Below are 18,782 nucleotides of genomic sequence, written 5' to 3'. Positions count from 1 at the left end.
TTTTTTGTACTATTTTTAGCCAGGACCCTCATGGCATGGTGCTATATTATCAAGCGGACAAACTCTTTGGCTTTTGAACTTGTATGCAACAGTTCGCCAGCAGCATTTATCTGATATTTTGTGGTTTGATTCTCCCTTATCAGTCTCTGCCAGGCAGCTAGTAGTGCAGTTATGCTCTTTGTCAGGGACTATATTTCCTTCCGGTAAGATATTCTCTGTTTATTAATCATGATTCCTTTCTTCTGCTTTATATGCATGATTATAGTATTGCTTGTTGTTTCATTTTCCTTCAACGATGGTTACTGGCCTATGGACTAAATATTTTGTGAAATTTGTTTGTCACAACCCTGTAGTTACAAGATAGGAGTTCATTTCATAGGTTTTATTCAGGATGAAGTTATTAATGTTGGCTTTTCTTTCTTTTGCTCAATACTTATATAAGAATTAGGTTTACTGAAAAGAGCTAGGGGGATGACCAATGATTCTTGTTTTCATAGTGTAGAGGATGAGTTCAGGCTTTATTATCAATCCTAATTGACACATTACGTTATGGACTTATGGGCTGCCAATTGTTACTAACAGAGACTTTTTGATGTGTCATGTACCTTTTTAGAAACTTATGTGTCAGCTTATTCTCTTATGTTCTCTCATAATTTTTCATTTTCAGCAATCAGGGTCTTATTTCTATGCAATTTCAAGGTACCAAATTATAGGAGTGTTTATTAGGTTTGTTCTATATGATGCATTTTAGCTATTAAGTTTTCATAATAAGATTGATTTCTATTTGGATAATCTCATTATTGTAATCAAGGTTTAAAAGCCCGACCAGTGCCGAGATTTCGGTCTTGGACCGAAACGATACGGTTTCAGTATCGTATCGTTCCGTGCATAGTTTTGGTATTTTTTGAATATAAATATAACTTTGTATTAATATTTGATTATTAAAGATGTTTATATTTTGAGATGTTGAATTTATATTTTAATATTTTCTCATAAATAATGCCTATTAAATTTTTATAAAAAATATTTTAAAAAATAAGTAATTCTAAAAATTCAAAACTAAATTTAAAATTATAAAAATAAATATAAAATTATTTGAAAATTTAAATGATTTTTTAAAATGTATTCGTAAATTTTTAATTTTAAAAATTTTATTTGAAATGTTTAAAATTATATATATATTTTAATTTTTTAGATTATTTAAATTTATGTTTAATTTTAAAATTATTTAAAAAATTTTAAATTATTTTATAAAATATTTATTAAAATTTAAAATTATTTAAAATTTTTGAAATAATTTTTAATATTTTATAATTATTATTAATAATAGTTTATTTATAAAAATAGATATTTAAAAAATAAAAAATTAAATAAATCAAAAAGACTAAAAAATCGTGATCCCTTAAGCGTGATATCTACGGAGGATTTTAGGAATATATAATATTTTATTAGAATTTTTAGTGTTTTAAATTAATTTTTATATATTTTAATGGAATAATTTAATTAGGATTTTTTGATTATTTATTTAAATTAAAGATAATTAGATTATTAAAAAATTAATAACATAACTAATAAATAATAAAAAAATAAAATATTTGTTATATATTTTTAAAATTAAAATAAATAAAATATTTAATTAATTAAATATTTTTATTAGGATTTAATTAAGCATTTTTTAATTATCCCCATCCATCCACCCTGGAAATTATTTTAATTAAAAAATTGATCGCGACCTCTGGCACAACCGCGACTCCTTCGGCGCGGCCGCCGGGGTCTCGCGACCCCTTCGGCGCGGTTGTCGGGGTCGCGTGGCCCCTCCTGTGCTGCCAGGGGGGTCGCACGACCCCTTTGGTGCGGTCGTGGGGGTCGCGCGGCTCCTCTGGTGCTGCCGCGGGGGCCATGCGACTCCTCTAATGCGGCCGTGGGGGTCGCGCGACCCCTCTTGTGTGGTCGCGGGCATTGCGACACCCTTCCTTCGTAGTCGGGGGCGTTGCGACGCCCTTCCTGCTCGGCCGTGGGCATCGTGATGCCCCTCCTGTGCGGTCGTGGGCATCGCGACCCCCTCCGGCACAGCCGCGGGCGTCGCGACACCTCTGCAGCTACAGTGGGACGGGTGTTGGGTTCATGCCGGTGTCGGTCGGCGGGTAGAACGAAATGTTTCGCTAGTTTCGACCGGCTCGGCATGCGATCTCGAACCCTAATCGTGATTAATAAATCCATTACTCTTGCGAGCTCTTTCCATTTAGGTGTTGTGGAGGTTGCTCACATACATAGCTGATTGTATGTTTTTGATTGTTATTTTTTTTATAGACCTAATTGCAATAATGCAAATAACGAGGACATAACATGTAAACAACATTAATGTTTTCTAAAAGATGATGTGTTGGTAGATGAGGCTGCCTAGAGATTGATAATGATTTTGAATCTTCCCCCACTAATTCACATGGGTTAGCACCTATGTGGTAGTTGATAATCTAGCAAACCTTATAGCAAGAAGTGCTGGTCATTCCAAGTGATCATCCCTTGTGTTATGTATTGTCATTCCAAACATTGAAGAATGATAAATTGATAATGTTAATTGTTTACTACTCAAGAATCTACAAAACATGTAGTCCTGTTAGATTGAACAATAATCAACAAAGTCATTTTCACAACAAAGGTTTTGGTTAATCGAGATTTGTTCTTAGCATTAGAGTTGCAAGCTTGGAACAATTTATTTTTATTTCTGAACTTAAAGGGAAGTTCTACAAAATGACGATTAGAGCTGCTATGTTATATGGAGTTGAATGTTAAGCTATGACTTGAGCATTTGAGGAGAAGATGAGTGTTTTAAAGATGAAGATATTAAGATGAATGTGTGGACATAGACAAATAAGAAATGAGAACATTAAAAAGTAAGTCAGTTTTGCGCTTATTGAGGGAAAATTTTACTTATTTATGTGATACAAATATATAACGAGCAAAAAAATACTCCAATTAGGCAATGTAAAATTATGATAAATACACACATTAAATAACGAAGAGGAAGACCAAATAAGACTTGATTAGCAATGATAAAATAAGATAAAATTTATTTAAATATAGAGGATATATATAGTAGAAGATAGAGCCCAAAGGCGTAGGAGGATCCATGGAGCCGACTCTACCTAGTGGGATAAGACTTGGTTGTATTTTGTTGTTGTAACAAAATATGTCCTAAATGTACTTGAGCAAGTAGGAATGTAAGGATCTAGACCTGTTGATGCTCCTTACATCTTTTGCCTGTTGAATGATAGCTCTTCTATAATGTTAGTGGGCTATCATAGGTTGGATGGAAAACTTAACTTTCTCTTAGCAGCAAGGCCATGTATTGTTGTATGTGTAATTAGTCAATATCTAGAATCATTTTGATATACTCAATGGAATGTTGCTCTAAGATATCTTAAAATATCTCACAAGTGCTCCAGAAAAAAGGATTGTTATATCAAGGTTCTGATCATATGACTCATATCATATTATTGCGTATGTTGGGAGCAGGTTAGGTCACTGTGTATTATTGGAAGGGAACTTAGATTTCATGAATAAGTAAGAAACAAACATTTTGGCGAGGTCAAGTGCTGAAGGGGAATACTAATTGTAATACTTTTGAGTAGACTTGGTCAAAGAGCTTTTGTTCAACAATTCCAATTGTTGAACTTGTCTTGTGATAGTTAGGCAAGTATTCATATTGCTTCTATGAGTGCTCCATTTACATATTAAATATATTAAATTAGATTGTCACTTTGCGAGTAAAATGTGAAAGCTTAGGAACCATATCACGCCTCGAGGGTAATCATGTCATGTCCCGAGGGTTGTAATTTTCACTTACTAGGAGATACCCTACATGGTGACTGTGTGATAAAAAAACCCAAAAGCCATATAAACAATTACTAACTCAAGATAATGAAGAAATCTCAGCAAATTTTTATATTTATATATCTTTTTTCTATAAATACAAAAAAAAAGGACAGTCCGGTGCACGAAGCTCCCGCCATGCGGGGTCCCGGGGAAGGATCCATTGTACGCAGCCTTACCCTGCTTTTTGCAAGAGGCTGTTTCCAGGATTCGAATCCGTGACCTTTTGGTCACATGGTAACAACTTTACCGTTGCGCTTCTTTTTCTATAAATACAACAAAATCATATAAAACAAAAGATCATATTAATATAACGAAAATACCTTAAAATAAAATTAAATCAAGAATCAACAGGTTGAGATCTCTCAGTAATAGGATTACTAGCTAAAACCAACTATGATATTAAAAGGATGTCTTTGCTTGTAAAATTGGAGGTTAAGGAAAAAACAAAATAAATACAAATTTGCTGAGTGGGTAATTAGAAAAGATGTGCATGAATTTAATTTTGTTTAAAAGATTAAAAATTCAAACATGTCTAAATAATATATTACAATCATAAATTCTTTTGTTTTTTAGTTGGTACGCACACATATAGTTATATAAATATACTTATAATCGGCTTCTATTTTCATTTCAATTATTTATTAATATTTAGAGTTACTAATATTACTGTAAATTATCATCATCTTTTATCACTAATCAAGGTAATCTTCAATTATCAATATTTAATCACCATCTATAAATATCACCAATGATATAGGTTTAATAAACTAACTATTGATAAATCCACTAAAAAGTGCATTACTAAGCTTGAGTTCTTAGAGTGTAATAATATCAACTCACGTATGAGCTCCAATTACTCAATGATGGTATATAATAATAGCCTTTTCACATAAATAAATATTGACTGCATGTGATCCCTTGCTACCACACCCCTTATGGGCTTTATGGGTGCTAAACTACTTTGGGTTAGACTCAGAGTTTTCATTTTTAGTATTTTGTTCTGCATTTTACTTTCTTTTTATCACAATATTGTATTTTGAGATTACATCTTATTAGTTAGTTGAATGACTGACCTAAATCAACTTTTTAGCATAATATATTCTAGTTTAATGATGTATCATCATAGGGTTTGGAGATAAGAGCTATACAATATCTACCTCTAGATCATCAAGTAGCATTGAAGGTCAAATAATATAACGATAGGTATCAACTAAAGAACAATTTAGAATATATATTTTAATTTTTAAAACAATTTTTCCCATCTTAATCTCGATATAAAACCAACATGTGAACATCGTGAAAGAATATCAATTATTTATCCCTGAATGATGTAATTATTTTAAAATCCATTTCACTATTTTTAAATATTATATTAATATCCCTTTTTAAAAACAGTTATACAAATATATATAATCTATTTATTCACACATAAGAAAATATATATGAAAATGAAAAATTAGATTTATCCACTTCTATATATAGTAAAAAATGGCTGCACATTAATGTACTCCAATCCATCTTGTATCTAGAAATAACTCTAAAGCAGATAAAATAAATTTTTATCTTGATACCTTGATATATTCACATTTCTAAACAAGAGACCTACTATTGAACAATAAATTTATTTTCCTTTTCTAAATTAAATGTGCCAACCTAAAATGAAATATCATACAATTCACCATATGATTTTTCCGGTTGATAGGATATGAGAGGTGTTTCATTGATATGAAACCCTCGGCCAATGGAACCTAAATAACACATTATTATTAATTCAAAATAATTATTATTTTTGATATCAACGAACAATTATCTCATTCAAGAATACCAAGAGGATCGAAAACTAGGAAGTAGGTTCTTGGCTTGGCTAAATGAAGTGGTTGTAACGTTGAAGCAACAGGAAGGAGGGAAGCCAAAGAGAAGGAAAGGGGAAGGAGGTAGGTGGAGGAGGGTCGGTGATCCTCTTTCCCTTGGTGGCAGTTGATGGCTGGCTCTGGGCGTAGGATACAGAGAAGACAAATAAGAGAAAGGGAAGGAAAGGACGTGCTGTCGGTAACTATCGCTGCACGTATGCGTGACAGAGGCATGGTGGTGTTGCTGGTGTAGTAAGAGAAAAATGAGAGGGGATGTTGTCAGTGGCGCACGAAGGGGAGGAGTGATGGCCAGTTAGGTTGCTCATGCCTGTTGGAAGAAGAGGAATAGGGTAGGAGAAGAGGAGTAGCAGAGTCGGTGGTGATCGACGCTGGTTGGAAGAAGGCAACAATTGGTGGACTTGCTGTTGCTACTCTTGGTGGTTGGGTGAAGAAGAAGAAAGAAGGAACTAGCTGTTTTCTGTTGTTGGGCTGCTGGAGGAGAGGAAGAAGAGAAATGAGGAGATAGGAGGAAGAGATGAAGTGTTAAGTGGAAGGCCGGTGTGCGTACAAGGGAAGAGATGTGGTGTGTTCAGTTGAGAGCTTGGGTGAGGGAAAACATGTGAGAGAAAAAGAGGGGAGAGAGAAAACCTAACTCCTTAAAAAAATTTCTATTTTATTTTAAATCGATTGAACCAATTTAATTTATTTTAAATTTTGTTTGACCATAAAATGAACAAATTAAACCCAATTCAAACCCACGTAACCTTAATCTTTATGCCTACCTGATGGGTTCAATCCAAACGTAATTCGATTTCATCTCAATGCCTAAATTCCATTTTTTTAATGGTTTGGTTCGTTTAATTTTGCCAGTTCAAAATTTTAGAAAAATATTTTTTAATATGTGAAATAAAATCTGTATTTAACAAACCATCTCTGCCTAAATCATCATTATTTGTCACCAATCTGTTAAGAAACCCAAGAGTGAAAGATTGCATGCAAGTGTGGACAGATAAAATGTAATTGTATTGTCTAGTTTGAAGCTAAGTGATATAATTAGAGCATTATACTAATTTTAAAATCAATGATAAAGTGATTATTCTTGTTGGTAATAAACGATAGGAGGGGGGGGCGGAGGGAAATATTTGTCCTCAAATTCTCTCCTCATAAAATCAATGTGTAGTTATTTGGTAAATTGGTTAGTTGCCTAACCAATTCTAGTCTCGTTGTCATAAATGGCAAAGATTCATTTTGACTGTTAAAATGAATTGTTAGACAAAATATTTTTTTGCATGCTTTTTTATAAATATACGAATAAAATAGTAACGAGGGTGATGCCCGGAGGGTAGACAAATTTTCATAAGTTGCGGATATTACTATGTGATCTAGTAAAAGTTGTACTTATTAATTTGTTTCTCCTTTACTAGTTATTCTCTTGCTGAAGATATTGCCACGACTTCTATCTTGTTCACTTCGTTGAACATGTTAGTATTAGTCCTAGTACCAATTATGAGATGATTAATAAGGACACTTTTTTAATCATATTTTACTTATTAATAAAAGGTAAAGTTGGTTATTATATTTACTTCAATTCAGTGCCAAATGAATAAGTATAATAATGTCGTAAAGTAGAAGGTTCTAGTCTACACCATATTAATTGGTTGAATTGATAGTGAGATATTGTGGATATATAGAATGCTACTCTTAACCATTTCTAGTCAAGTATTAATATACAAGGACAATATTAATGCGTTGAGACTAGCATGTAGGTCAAAAGATAACTTAATCTCACAAGTCATGGATATGAGATATCAAGTTGACACACGAGTATATATTAGAGAATATGTATTGAATTGACTTGCCATGAGATGGTTTATGGATCGTTATATAAGTGTCATAAATATTCTCATAGTAACTATTAATATGAATAGTCCTTAGACTTGAAGTCACTACGATTCCCTACATAAGGAGTTGTGTACTTTGATATCGACAAACGTCACCTGTAATAAGGTGGACTATAAAATCTATCACTGGGTATGCAATAAGTTATGCAGAGGGATGTGAGTGATGTAGATGAGATCTATCCCTTCCATATGATGGAAGCGATATCTATGGACCTTTTGATTAGTAGGACACAAGAATACATGGTCAGCTCAAATGAGTCAATATACGATATTGAACTTATTTAATTGAGTGTGCCTATTAGAGATCAAGGAACACAAAGATTGATAAGAGGATGACATGGTCTATGCCTTATTGATCAATTTAGATATCAAGGATAGAAGGATTGAGTCATACAAGATAATGGATATGGAAAGATTAGGTCAGATCTCGACATTCTTGTCACTTGGGTAGCAATGATGCCTTGCTAGATGCCACTCACTGTTTATGTATCTAAAATAGTTTTAGAAACATTGCCAAAGTTACAAGAAGCTATTGGGTTACATACAAAGAACAAGTTAATTTGGAGATAGGTTCATATGATGGATTGGATTAGGTCTAATTCAAATTGGACTCATTGAATTAGACTTAATTAGATCCAACTTTTGGATTGAGTCCAATTTGAATTAGACTCGTTGAGTTAATTTGGATTAATGATTAATGAGTTAGACTTATTGAGTGATTTGATGAATTTGAATTTTTGAAGGAAGAGGAGTGTTCAGTTTAGAATTGTTCATGTATTGGAGGAAGAGTGGTCAATTTTGAATTGCTCATGTATTGGATGCATTGGATGTATTGGACGAAGACAAATATTAATGTCAATTAAGGCAATTGACATTAAGACAATTTCATGGATGAGTACAAAAGGGGTTTTGATTCATTTTCATGATGAGTTTTTAGAGTGTTCTTGCTCTTCTTCTCTCCTCTTCCACTCTTGGCCGGATCTTCCAAAGAGGTTGCTAGCATAACTTGTGGTTGATTTTCTTCTCTACTTCTTGAGTTCGTGAGACGGACGGAAGACTTGTTCATGTGGATACTGAGAGAGGAGCGAACATTTGATCGTGCTTAGATCCTAGCTGTCGAGAGTTCGTGTTCACGCACTAAAGGTATAACTCCCTTCATTAAACTTTGTATGTGGTTTTCCTTCGCATGAATCTTCTGGAAAGGAACTTAATTTTTCCGCTGCGCTTTCTGCGTGTTTAGCATTATAGTTCCTTACATAACATGCGTGAAATTATCCTTTTGGATGATTGAAATCAAAATTGGTCATATGACAAAACTTATGTTGTTCATGGTTGTTGAAACTAATGTTATTATTGAGATCAAATGGTGTAAAATCTAAGCAATAGCCATATCAAATCAAAAGGACAAGTGAAATTGAAATTATTGGGAAAAATAAACAAAAAATTAAATAATTTGATATGAAAGATCACAAATGATTGTCAACCATAATAAAAATATATATTATCTCTAATAAAATATCATAATGAATTAATTAATTAATGGATAAAAGGGCAGTCCGGTGTACGAAGCTTCCGTCATGCGGGTCCCGGGAAAGGATCCATTGTACGCAGCTTTACCTGTTTTTTGCAAGAGGTTGTTTCTAGGATTCGAACCCGTGACCTTTTGGTCACATGGCAACAACTTTACCACTGCGTTAAGGCTCCCCTTCAATTAATTAATGGATAGTAAAATTAATTAATTAGATTAGTCATATATTTAGTGAATTCATATTATTGTTATTATTAGTTTAATAATATCATATTAGTTTTGATATTAATTAATAACAAATATTCTGAAAATATCAAATATTATATAATAAGACTAAATGTATATGTTTTATATTAGAAATTATATAAATATGCTATTACACTTAAATATAGTTATTAAATAATGTTAGATATTAATATGTTATTTACTAAATAAATTATTTATAATATTCTATATAATATTTAATTGGAAAAGAGGATTTAAAGCAGTATTGATATCATAAAACTAAATGTATATGTTCTATATTGGAAATTATATAAATATGCTATTACACATTGATAAATAGTTATTAAATAATGTTAGATATTAATATATTATTTACTAAAATAAATTATTTATAATATTCTATATTATTAGGTTTAATTGAAAAAGAGGAATTAAAACGGTATTGATCCATAATGGTGCTATATTCTCTCTTGATTAATAGTGTCAGTTCTTGAAAAACATTGAAAAAAATGGATGAGATGCTTGTTCTAATTATTAGATCAATGTAATGGCAATTTATTTCAATGATCTCCCAACAAATTTTAGTTTATGATGAGTGAGGGATTTAAGCTAGAGTTCATGAGTACAACAGTTACCATCTCATTTGCTTGTTTGCTTTCGCTAGGATTCAAGCTAATATAAAAAAGAGTTTGATAGATTGGTCGAATTTGTCAAAATAAATTGTTCGACAACATTTCAATATTTTCTAGTGGAGTTAAGACATTTCTAGGTAATTTCTTTGAAGTTCTACTTTCTCTAAACTGTGTATGTCTACTTGTATAAAACAATCAATTTGTCATGAAAGACTAGATCAACCTTTGCCAATGTTGATTCAACTTGGGAAATCTGTATCTGAATCAATTGAGTTTAACTATGCTTCTGCTTGCTGCTCAATACTAACCATGTGTCACCCTTTTAGGCATTCATTTTGGCTTGTATCGAACAAGACAAACTTTAATGGAGGTTAAAAAGGGCAAGTGAGCTACTAAGGGGGCGCTTGGTATACATTTGGCAATGAGAATGGTAATGGGTTTTGATTGAGGGGTTACTGACAATGGAAATGATTGCTAGATTGATGGTGCATGGTATAGATATTGGAATGAGTATTATTCCCATTAATGTTGCTTGGTTTGACTTAAATTATGGAATGTGAATCAGTCAAAATTCTCATTTTATCCTTATAAGTAAAATGCAAAAAGAATCACACAGAGTCATGGACAGAACCATATTATTAAAAAAATGCAACATGGTGACTATTTCTCCTTCATCCGAACGTACAAAAGACATAATAGAATACAACAATTATCTCTAAAATAAACCATCGTCGCATATTAACTTGTACACAACAATTCTACCAATGGTTTTGCATAATTAAAATATCTACCATAATATCAACGGTACACACAATAATCATCTATTGTTGTGTTCGCTACGTAAGATAATATTGCCCTATCCTCGTGTCAATGACCCTATTAATAAACAAAAGTGGGAGAAGCAAAATGTATTCATCAAATCCAACATCATCACAAGCATACTATTATAAGAGCACAAAATCTTCAACTTTAGAGGGATCCAAATTGAACAATAACTCAACCTTCACAGAATCTTCACAAATTGCTTGAGCAGCCTTATACTTGTTCTTACCAACGAACCCATTCTTATACAACATTTCAAGAACTTGTGATATTTTTGAGGATTTACCTTGAACCCAAGATGACATTGACTCAAGGTGTGAGCTAACAGTTTGCATAAATCCCTCAACCAGATCACTGAATAACTTGAAGTCAGAATCAACATTTTGCACAGCTGAAGTCTTTGCCTTCTTCGAAGCTTTTTAAACTTTGTCAGCGGATGATTTCTTTTTCTCCTTAGAGTGAGATGCACTTAATGTAACAAAAGGTTGTTGATTTGGCATCGAATCAACTTCAACTTCTTTATATGGTCAACTCAGCATCCACATCAATGATATTTTGTGCAACCATCATAGGATATTCCGTAACAAGGCCTGTTGCTTTGTCATTGCCATATACCATCTCTAACTTCGAAAAATACGAGAATGATATATTATAGAGACTTTTTGCATCATTGTGATTTTATTCGAAAGAAGAACATAACAATCAATTTAATAAAGTCAAGGAACTCGCGGCCATACACACCTATCATTAAGAGTGTAACATATCCATAAACAACATTATAATTTGGAAAAAAACCCAATAATGACTAATACACATATTTTAATCCATTCAAGATACCATGTTTCTTCACAAGCTATCTTCTTTTCACATCATTCCAAGTACAACTACTTTGTCTTCACATTTCATTGATAGCGTGAAATTTCCTCTTTAAGATTTTGATTCTAGATTCAATGTGACCGACAGATTTTGTGAAAGTTGGCAACTTTTGGATCGTAATTATTGTAATCCTTTTTATCTTATCCATGTAGTTGTTCTTGAACCCTCTTCCATCTATTTTCCAAAGATGATTGGTTGCCATATCCTGCAAACATGTTATTAATGCCCAACTCTCCTCTTCCGTCCATAAAACTTTGTTTTTACCTATTGCTCGTGCTGCATTCTTTAACACAGATTCCTTAGGATTACTCTCCATCCTACCATCCAGGCCATATCAAAGTCACAAGAAGCATAACAATGGAATTACAAGAATATTAAATCAGGTTGAAAGAAAGTTAATGACACATAAAACATCAAACATATTAGGGTGAAAATAATAGGAGTACACAAAGGTTTTCACAAAGTTGCATAGAAAACAGAACAAACATCACAATAATAAAAGTCATTTCATATCAAATACTTCATTTTCCCAATTGTTAAACATTTAGAGTGCTAAATTATTCCTAAATGCAATCCACTGGTATGTTGGGGCAATTGTCCATATGTACTCCGTTTCAGTCTCATGATCACTGTCATCTTCACTTTGTTCATCTTCATCACGGATACACTCAGGATCATGACTCATGAATTTACGGATCAAGTTATAAAGCAAACAATAAGCAATGATAATACGAACTTAGGTTTGCATTGGAAAAAACGACCCTTCAATAATCCAAAACACCTCTCAATAACATTCCTAGCTCTAGAGTGCTCCATGTTAAAATATTCTTCGGCTATCTCGGGACGACAATCTTCCCATTCATTAAGGTGATACCTATGCCCACAATAAAATGACAGAAATCCATCTGAGTTGCAATATCCAACATTGACCAAATAATAACAGCCTAAACTAAGGACACTAGTTAAATTAATAAATGCAAGTATTCTATAAATTTGAAACTCCGTCATAATTCCAACTTCAAAGTAAAAAATATTTATTATTTACTTTAGGGACTTTAAGACTAGATGGTTTATTGATGGCATCACGAAGTACCCGACCATTATGGGCAGAACCTTCCCACCCAAGTAACATATATGAATTGCATTTGTAGGCAACACACTCCCAACACATTTGTTGCAATCCCCCTCTTTCTTGTGCGATAATGTTGTTTTTCTTCTTTAGGGGTGTCACTTTGTTTAAAGCACCTAAACAACCCTATAATAATTTTTAATTATAATAATTAGAGGTAATTATTAGAATTATAGTTTGAAATAAAAAATACAATTAAACTAAAAAATTATAGGTGATTAAAAAATTCTTACCTTAAATGGTTTCCATCTATCTTCTTCACTGTCATCGCGCACCGGTTCAAGTTTCTTGAGCAATATGTTGTGCAGTTGTAAAATTGGTCGAAGACATTGATTGAAATGATGACTCACTGTCTCCTAACTTCGTTTAAAAAGGGGGCTCGTCATTCGATTTTTTTTATGATATGCCAACACGTAGATAAATAAGGTCACAATTTCATCAATGGTGACATTTTTGTGGCTTTTAAACCTCCAACATCTTGTATGATATCACACAATATCCTGAATGTACTCCTATCCATTCGAAGTTCACTAATAATACTTATTTCATTGCTCTCTTTTGTAAGGCTGTACATCCATTCCACATGCGCAATCCGTTTGCCCTCCCTACTTTTTATTTGACGAGTTCTACTTCGACGATATGCAAGTATTGCAATTTGATAAAGTACGACAACCAAACAAACCATGAGCATTCCATACATATTCCATAAAATGCACATTAATCTACAACTTCTATAGTTAAACGGTGGTCGTGCCATGTTTATTTACATCACATAACAACCGATGTCACCAATAATAAATCAGAACCAAAACCATACAAAACAATCATTCTCTATAACCATCGTCTTCATATCAAACATATTCATCTTACAATTATCCAAAATTAAACCCAACACAGGCAAGCAGAGAGAGCAGAAGTCATTCACTAAGGAAAAACCATAATTCCAAAAGACCATTCATAGCATCCGATATCACATAAACGTTGAACAAAAATTAATAGATCAACTCATAGGTGAAAAAATAAATAGATCAACTCACAGCCATGCTTAAAATAATAAACAGATAAACATTATTTAGCACCAAAAAAATATAAACACCATACACGGCCTAAAGGAATTTCCGACAAAAAATTCCCCTCTTCACAAACACTATCATTACTAGATTTTCGACTGGAGTTCTTGTATGAATTCTTCATATAACAGATTCTTCAAACCCTAAATTCTCCTCTTTAACAATCTTGGTTTGTCCCAAAATCAAAAGTCCCTCCTTTTGATGGCAGCTTCTGTTGAGACAAATCTGGGATGGGATGTGAGGATAAGGAAGGAGGAGAATAAAGTAGGAGAAAGGAAGAAAAATAAGAAGAGGAGGAAGAGAAGGGGAAGGGAGTGGAGGAGCTCGGAAAGCCGAGAAGAAGGGGGGAGAAGAGGGGGGGCGGCCGAGAGGAAGAGAAGAAAGGAAGGAGAAGAGAAAAAGGAGGAGAAGAATGGGGAGGAAGAGGCGTAGGCGGGTGGGGAAGAAGAGGGGCAGAGAAAAAAAGGAAAAGAGAAGAAAAGGAAGGAGGCGGGGGTTGGGCTGTCCAAAAAAAAGGGGCAGGAATGAGTTTAGTGATAATCTAGGGGGGTGGGTGGGTTATGAAATTAGGGGTATCAAACCCATATTTTGATTCCAATTCCCGTCTACCAGGCATTAGGAATGGGAATAAAACATATTTCATTCCCATTCCAGTCTCCAAAACCCGCCTACCAAGCACCCCCTAAGTATTCTTCTTTTATACTTCTTCCTCGTTTGTTATTCTTGTGCTATTCTTCTCATCATCCTTGTCTGCTTGATCTTCAATTAGATTTCACTATCTTGTTGCACAACGATGACCAGGTGATTGTTACTCATGTAGTCCACCACCTCAAACTTGTTTGTTTGCGGATGATGGTGGGATTCTCTTATTCGCACAATCACACATGAACCAATATCAACTGGTTTCAAACTAGGTTTACATAGTTCAACTTGTGCTCACTTCTGGTTGTTGTATGGCTCAACATGGATATAGCTCATTTTGTCTAGTGACTGAAACTAGTAGTTGACCTAATGTTTAACTCTTGGTTACTATGTGATCTTTACTGTCAGTTTGTCCGTTGTAATATTGAATTGTGAACAAATGGTTTCATTATGATTCGTAACATATACAATAGCTTGTTTTCCTTCTTACACTTACAAATTTTGCATTCCTACCTTATTAATCTTACCGCAGATGATTTCTAAGAATCCTTATGGGTAAATCCTCCTCTCAGGAATTGACCATGTTTGATCCTTTCATATATTTGTTAAGGCATTTCCCCTTTTTTTTTTTTTTCTGAACTCTAATGTATTTTTTTTTTATATTAGACAATGGGGAAACACATATTAAGCACCTAGTGCAGATTCTGTCAGCTGTTATTGATTGGATTGAGCCGCCTAACATAGTCTCAGGAGCATTACGTGGGGGGCGAAGTGAAAGGTCCTTAGCTTTCTTATTTTACTGAATGAGCTTGCAACCATTGTCTAACATATATAATTGCACTATGCAGTGAGATGATTGATGGTTTTCATGTATTACTTTCCATGGCAACCATGACTACAACTGTGCTTTTTGATAATCTTCTTAGGTCTTTAAGGTCAGTTGTTGCAACCTTTTATCTGCATTATCTGGAGTTATTGCATATAGACTTGTCTATTTAATGTAGCTGCATCTAAGATATCTTTATTTATTTGCAGACCTTTTGGTACAATTCAATTATTGTCTGCCTTGACTAGTGAAATTGTTAAAACTCATGTGAGAAGAACTGATGTTGATCAAACATGGACATCAGAGGCTCTTGATATTCTCTTGGAGATATGGACCCTCATTCTTGGGGTAATTACTAAATTTTAATTTTTAATACCTGATTTATGCTTCATTAGATATTGTTATAGCTATATAGCGTATGGATCTTCCTATTTACTGCTTGCTGTAAATTTTTCGATGCTAATTAATTGTTGCATGTGTACTGTATTATTATTCAAAGAAATGACCATTTTTTGTTCTTTGGAAAAGCTTGGTGAAGTTTCTTTCTTGAAATGCAGTTAATGTCTTTTTGATGTTTTTTCTTGATCCATCTGGTATTCATCCATATTTTAACTTATGCAGAGAAATGACAATGAAAGAAAGGTTTCACCTGAAAACATATCATCATTATCGAATTTATTCAAAGCTATTGTGGAGTCGCATCTTAATGGTATGGCCTTTTTGGACTACTGCAACTCATTTGGTTGTGTCCTCCATTGAACTCTATTCAAAACTAAATTTCTCTTAAATTACCTCTAGTTGCACTATATTAATTAGGTTTTGTTTCCCTCCCTCAGTCCCGCTAACCCCTTTCAACTCATTGATGCAATTTACTTGATTATAGAATTTATTTATTGATTGTCTATGAACATATCCATAGCATTTATTCTCTTTTGGAATTGCACATAATTGCTTCTAGATAGTATGATACTATTATAGATTTTATCTTTTTTACTAACCATAATCCATCTTAACATTACTATTTTGTTAGTGCACATCCTCATCTTCCAGTCTAAACTTGCTTCTTGATTTTCATGGTAAAGCTGCTGCCCAATCTGCATTTGAAGATGATAGTGATGCTGAGTATTTTCATGTCTCTGTATCAAGTAGGTGTTTTACACTATTTAAATATGCACAAATTTATACATTAGTAAAGTCATCGCATTTAATTTTTAGCATAGCTTTAAGTTTCCTTTTTCACAATATTTTGTTAATTATAATTCATTTTTCTTTATCATATGTCATATTGTCCATTTGCAGAACGAGATGAAACTTTGTATGCATATGCTCTTATTGCACGAGCTGCAGTTGAAACCAATATTTCCTTTCTTATGAAACTGTTTGCAGAACGTTGTGCTCTTCTCAGTCAGGTTGTCTCTTTTCCTAAACAATTCAATGTTTCCTTTCTTATAAACCAAGTACCTTTCAAGGCTTGAAATGTTGTTTTGAGCCAGTGTTTCAGTCTCTTGCTGGAACCAGGCTGATTTATGCTTGACGGAGATGCAATGCCAGAGGCATCAAGGAGGAGAAGGAAGGGAAGAGGAGGAAAAGGGGAGAAGAGAAGGAAGCCAATTACCTTCAAAACCCTAGCCTTCACCATTCGGGGAGGAATGAGAACTTGCATTCATGGATGACAAATGAGGAGGCATGTTTGGGAAGGATTCAGAAGTTGTTGAGGAACGAAAAATCTTTGTTGATTGTCTTTGTCATTCTAGAGGAAGAAATCCTTCATCGGTTGTGGAGGAACGAAAACTCAATTTTTCTGATGAGGAATGAGAGAAATCCGTTCAGAAAAGATTTGGGGTTGTTGAGGAACAAGACTTCTTAATTACTTTCCTTTGCCACTTGCCTTTGTCCTTATCATGAATCTACTAGTATACACAAAGAGTAACTTAACTAATACATATGACAACCTGTACCATCTATCACAACAAGCATATGAGACCTCTATAAGGGCAACATCATAGGTCCATATACATATCTTTGATCCTAACACTAAATTCAAAGAAAGAAAAAAAATATCATGCTGACAATTAATTAAAGAGAGTAAAGAATCCACCAGATCGAAGATAGGAAGGTCCTCCTGACCTCCCATCTCTAAGACAACCCTAGACACCTCCAAATTTGATCTAACTTCTAAACCATAGTAAGGGTAGGGTTCAATTGATTGACAAGCCTTCCCTAACCTTGTACTATTGTTGATTTTTGGTGTTATCATACTAATTAGTAATGTCTAACATTATAATATTGTTGATTTTGTTATAGTTCTTTATGTGCCGTTTAACTATGGTTGAGCTTCTCTGCTTTTGTTGGTTATGGATAACCTTGTAAAAATCTTTGTTTCATGCTTTCAATATTAATTATTTTAGTTGGTGTAGTTATAATGCTTTCAAAATTTTTAACTTTGAATTTGTATGAACATAACTTTTTGTGTTGCTAATTTGTTGTTAGATTTTGATGACAGAATAATGAAAGTTGTGATCCTACACAAACCTTAGAAGAACTCTACTGGCTTCTATTGATTACTGGTCACGTGCTCACTGATTCAGGTGATGGAGAAACAGTAATGGTAAACTTCCTTCTCATTCAATTCTTTATCCTCACCGCCATGTATGGTTTGAATTTTAGTTATGCAACCAGTATTTCCATGTATAATTTTCTGGTTCTTTACCATCTTTGGGGTGGAATGAGATGAGAGTGCTGTGATTGTTGTTCTGAGCCATGTCGTGGCCTTGTTTGAAGCCCTAGTAACAATATTAGTGGAAGAAACTGGAGAAGATGGTAACATGAATAGAAGAAGAAATAGGTGTTACTTGGAAGAAGAACCTCCATCTTGGTGTTCAATTTTGGAACAAGCTTCTTTCTTATGTTGGGCCTTAACAATTACAGCAGTAGAAGAATAAGAAGCTTCCGTATGTTGAGCGGTAGCTTCTTCGAATGCAGAACAGCGGAAGAAGCTTTTCGGGATCTGTGTAAAGTACAGAATGGGAGAGGAATATGGAGTTTGTGTCTCAATGTGGTCTGCAGGAGAAAATGCTGGCAGAATAAGGTTTGCTTTGAGAAGAATGGGTTTTCTGCTGGGTTCCTTGTCTGACATTCACATTCTCGCAGTTTAGCCTGTGGAACAGCCATGGTTCACACCTGATGGCTTTTTAAACTGTGCATACGAGTGGGGAATATTAGGAATACGAAATCATGAGCTAGTTTTGTTCCTGACATTTTGAACTTTTGCTAAACAAATGGTCAACTAGTCTTTCCACAGATTACTATCCTCTTATTCTGTTCAGTTATAGTTTCTGATTTATCAAATTTAGTAGTGAGCTAGATTTTAGAAAGCTGCATATCTATTTGTTCGTCACAAAATAG

The 18,782-nt window shown here is 33.7% G+C and overlaps 1 protein-coding gene across 4 annotated transcripts in view; it reads left to right on the top strand.

Moving 5' to 3' along the window:
• LOC122024892 (exportin-4-like) overlaps nucleotides 1–18,782 on the top strand; it is a 98,823-nt gene that overhangs the window by 9,623 nt on the left and 70,418 nt on the right. For 3 of the 4 annotated variants that reach the window (XM_042583619.1, XM_042583616.1, XM_042583617.1), the window contains exons 9-16: nucleotides 20–203; nucleotides 15,218–15,329; nucleotides 15,400–15,486; nucleotides 15,587–15,725; nucleotides 15,999–16,086; nucleotides 16,460–16,522; nucleotides 16,677–16,786; nucleotides 17,881–17,985. In XM_042583619.1, the coding sequence (XP_042439553.1) occupies nucleotides 20–203; nucleotides 15,218–15,329; nucleotides 15,400–15,486; nucleotides 15,587–15,725; nucleotides 15,999–16,086; nucleotides 16,460–16,522; nucleotides 16,677–16,786; nucleotides 17,881–17,985 (888 nt within the window). The remainder of the gene's footprint in view (nucleotides 1–19; nucleotides 204–15,217; nucleotides 15,330–15,399; nucleotides 15,487–15,586; nucleotides 15,726–15,998; nucleotides 16,087–16,459; nucleotides 16,523–16,676; nucleotides 16,787–17,880; nucleotides 17,986–18,782) is intronic. The other variant, XM_042583618.1, reaches the window with a different exon arrangement.

Source organism: Zingiber officinale, chromosome 9B (genome assembly GCF_018446385.1).
Source record: "Zingiber officinale cultivar Zhangliang chromosome 9B, Zo_v1.1, whole genome shotgun sequence".
NCBI lineage: Eukaryota > Viridiplantae > Streptophyta > Magnoliopsida > Zingiberales > Zingiberaceae > Zingiber > Zingiber officinale.
Note: the sequence above shows the minus strand (reverse complement) of the source record. Positions and strands in the feature narration are given on the sequence as shown.